At 39.9% G+C, this 3,292-nt stretch overlaps 1 protein-coding gene across 1 annotated transcript; it reads right to left on the bottom strand.

Moving 5' to 3' along the window:
• Window positions 1-2,708: 2,708 nt before the first annotated feature.
• LOC118781706 (cortexin domain-containing 1-like) lies at window positions 2,709-2,888 on the bottom strand. Its single transcript, XM_036534702.1, has one exon. It carries the CDS (start codon window positions 2,886-2,888, stop codon window positions 2,709-2,711), a length of 180 nt encoding a protein of 59 aa, XP_036390595.1.
• Window positions 2,889-3,292: the final 404 nt, after the last annotated feature.

The following is a 3,292-nucleotide window of genomic DNA, read 5'->3' as shown; positions in this document are numbered from 1 at the left end:
AAGTACTAGGAAGGCCCCAAAATTTATTTTTATTTTTATATTTTATTTTTATTATTTTATTATTTTTATTTTTTATTTTTATAGTTTTTTCTAGCATTTAGCACAATTGTGATTGGTAATCAGAACTAGGTGTGCAACCAGTACAATGTCCCAAAGTTCTGGTTCTGAAAGCTTCTTTTGGAATGTATGTAATGCTATTTTCACCGATAAAACCCAAAAGGTGGGGCATCTATCATTGCAGACGTGCTTAAATACAACATTTCTGTCTCTTGATGTTCAATCCATATTTCAGGAGTCCCTGAAAATATATCCACATTTTTGATGAAAAGAACCATGTATGTCACGGTTAACTGCTTTGAGAGAATACTTATGACCCTCCTGAGATGGTGATGAACTAGAAATCTATTTGTCTTTCCCCCAAAATACAGACATTGACAGATATTGCCCATAATGCTGCAGCTGGCTGATTCAGCATGCTACCTTCATCCACTGAAACTACCGGTGACAAGGGCCCATTTCCGCCCTTGTTCACGCGAATGAAGAGTTTTGCAAAATATGGGATTCTTAAAGGCTAATGCTGAACACAATTTACAACCTAAAGTGAATATTTAAGCAAGGAAAGCGCATATCACTTTGCCAAGAAGATGACCAAATTTGTGATTTGAGAGAATGAAAAAGCCTGCAAAATTTTCAGATTAACATAATGGGTATGGCTGGAGAAATGTTTAAAAATGTATGGTTAGCAGATTTTAAATTTTTTAAAGATTTTTTAAAATTATTTGTGATATATTTAAAGGGGGCATTTATTTTCAAGATGGGGTCAGATCAGGCTGTTTTCAGTTCCTCCTGTTGCTGAAAAAAGTCTCTGTCAGGAGGTAAGCTGACAGTTGTCGGCAGGTGGCAGGTGATCTTTCCTACAGTGTAAGGTAGAATAGGGTACACACAGACTACATGAAAAGTAGCACAGATCCAGAAAATGTCAGTAATGCATTTGTTCCAATGTGCTCCAAATTGTAAAACTGTCAGAGCTTGGACAGGGACAGTCTAGATGCTGGTCACATGTACACCACCTGCCTTTCATAAGGATAGTACCAGATCAAGCACATATGCACAATTTTGACTCTAGTCATATAGGTTAGTGTAGTGGCAGTGAGATTAATAACAGAGGAATTGATTCTACAGACAGGTTCTGTGCTGGACCTCCTTTTTGTGGCAATCCCTTTGCACCCCAATGAAAGAACGAGGTGTTTCATCCACAAGTTAGTGGGTGAAAGGAGCCATGGAAACGCTGCATCTGTACCATACAAGGGTGATTGCGTGCTGCCCAGAGGGAACCATGAGAGAAATTACTCTTACGAAATAATTCAGACCCAGCCCATGGTCGCATTTGTTAACTTGTAACTTTTGTTCATGTCTACAGCACTAAAAAAAATTGGGAGCATTTGCTCAGAATTAGTAATTACTGTAAAGCGTTATGCTTGTGCATTTAAAACATTTTTTTATTAAGTATAGCAATAGATAAGCCAACCTTTGTTTGATAACATTCTTATTTTACAGTACAACAATCACACATGTTTTGTCCCCAACAATGCATTGTTCAGTTATAAAGACAATCTTTGAGGGTTTTAGCTGAGGCACTTGATCGCATGCAAGTCAGAATGCAGTTTGATAAGCGACTGATACCAGATCACAGAGCCCTAACTTTGGGGTATCTTACAAACAAGGAAACATTTTGCAAGCTTGTGGAACATACACTTGCTGCCACCTAAATGCATTAAGAGAAAGGAAAAGTTTGATGCTCCCTTGTGTTGTCCTTGACAGTTGTTTTGACAAGTGTGCATGACAGGTTCTGATCCTGTGTTCAGAAGGAGAAAGGCTGCTGACTCCAGGCATTTTTCCAAGGGGAGGTCCATTTAAGTCTCGGTGTGAAAGCAGAAGTAAACCTGCTCGCAAACAGAACCTGACATGTCCAATGTGCCACATCAGCTAAAAAAAGTACAAAACCCAAAATGCATGGACAAAAATGGTTTTGTGGACAGAGTTGAACTTTGCTCACTCTGTATCCAGCTTGCCATGGAGCTCTGCTTCACTCAGTCAGTGTGAACTGGATGAAGAGGCATTGTTCTCAATATGTGAGAGAGTCAGCGCACAGTGAATGAAGAAACGCAGCTCTGTGACACTCTGTTATGGAGTTAGGGTGTAGTTGATGAACTGGCATGATTTTCCCTCCTTATAGATGGCAGACACAGTGGTCTGAATGAAGGTTAGTATTTTCACAGTTACAGTGAAAGGACTGGGAAAAGGTGCTGGTCAAAATATGTGTGTGTGTCTGCATGTATCTGTGTTTCAGCGTGTATGTGTTTCTGTGTGGTTACATGTATGTTTGAGTGTGAATCTGTGAGTATGTGTGTGTATGTTTGAGGATGGGTATATGTATAGATAGATATATATGAGTCTGTGTGTGTGAGTGTGTGTGTGTGTGTGTGTGTACATATGTGTATATGTTTGAATGTGTACATGCATGTGTGAATGCTTTGTATTGTGTGTCTGTATGTGTCTATGTGTGTGTGTATGTTTGAGTGCAGCTGGACAGCATCCCCTGCCTCTCTGTGGTAAATGCATGTGTTTTTGAGTACTTCCCACACCGCCTCTCTGAGTGGTTAATGCGTGTATGTTTCAGAGCAATGGGACAGTGCCATCCGATTAATTCAGTCATCCTGGTGCTGCTCCTCCCAGGTGGAGGTGGGGATGGCACTGTAACGGTCCATAATGACTCTGGCACAACGGATGATCATGGCCACCAGCAGGAGGCAGAGCAAGGCAATGCCAGCCAGTGTCAGCCCCTGATCCACATCCACGAAGGCAGGGTCAGCTGTCGGCTCCTCCATGGCGTCTGTCTGTCCTCACTGATCAGTCCTACTGCCACCTCCACAGCTACTGTCATGACTTCTGACCTTTTATCTGAAAGGAAGAGACCTGCATCAGGGGTTTTCATAGATTTATAATTCATCAGATGATGGCAACAATTACCATAGTATTACTGCTACTAATAACAAGCTGAACCATGAAATATAATAGTAATAATTATTAGGGGCCAAGCACCAAAGGTGTTAAGGCACCTATTGTTTTTGTATGTTTTCTTATTAGGGGCCAAGCACCGAAGCTGCAAGGCATCTGAACCACATCTGGATCCCAGTCTGTTTCATTACAATATATATATATATATATATATATATATATATATATATATATATATGTATATATAATATATGTAAATAATAATAATAATTTA

This window comes from Megalops cyprinoides, chromosome 8 (assembly GCF_013368585.1).
Source record: "Megalops cyprinoides isolate fMegCyp1 chromosome 8, fMegCyp1.pri, whole genome shotgun sequence".
Taxonomy (NCBI): domain Eukaryota; kingdom Metazoa; phylum Chordata; class Actinopteri; order Elopiformes; family Megalopidae; genus Megalops; species Megalops cyprinoides.
This window is presented reverse-complemented; position numbering and strand designations above follow the sequence as displayed.

What these genes read in the sequence shown, in the direction of transcription:
- LOC118781706 (XM_036534702.1), bottom strand. Translation starts at nt 2,888, where the DNA reads ATGGAGGAGCCGACAGCTGACCCTGCCTTCGTGGATGTGGATCAGGGG.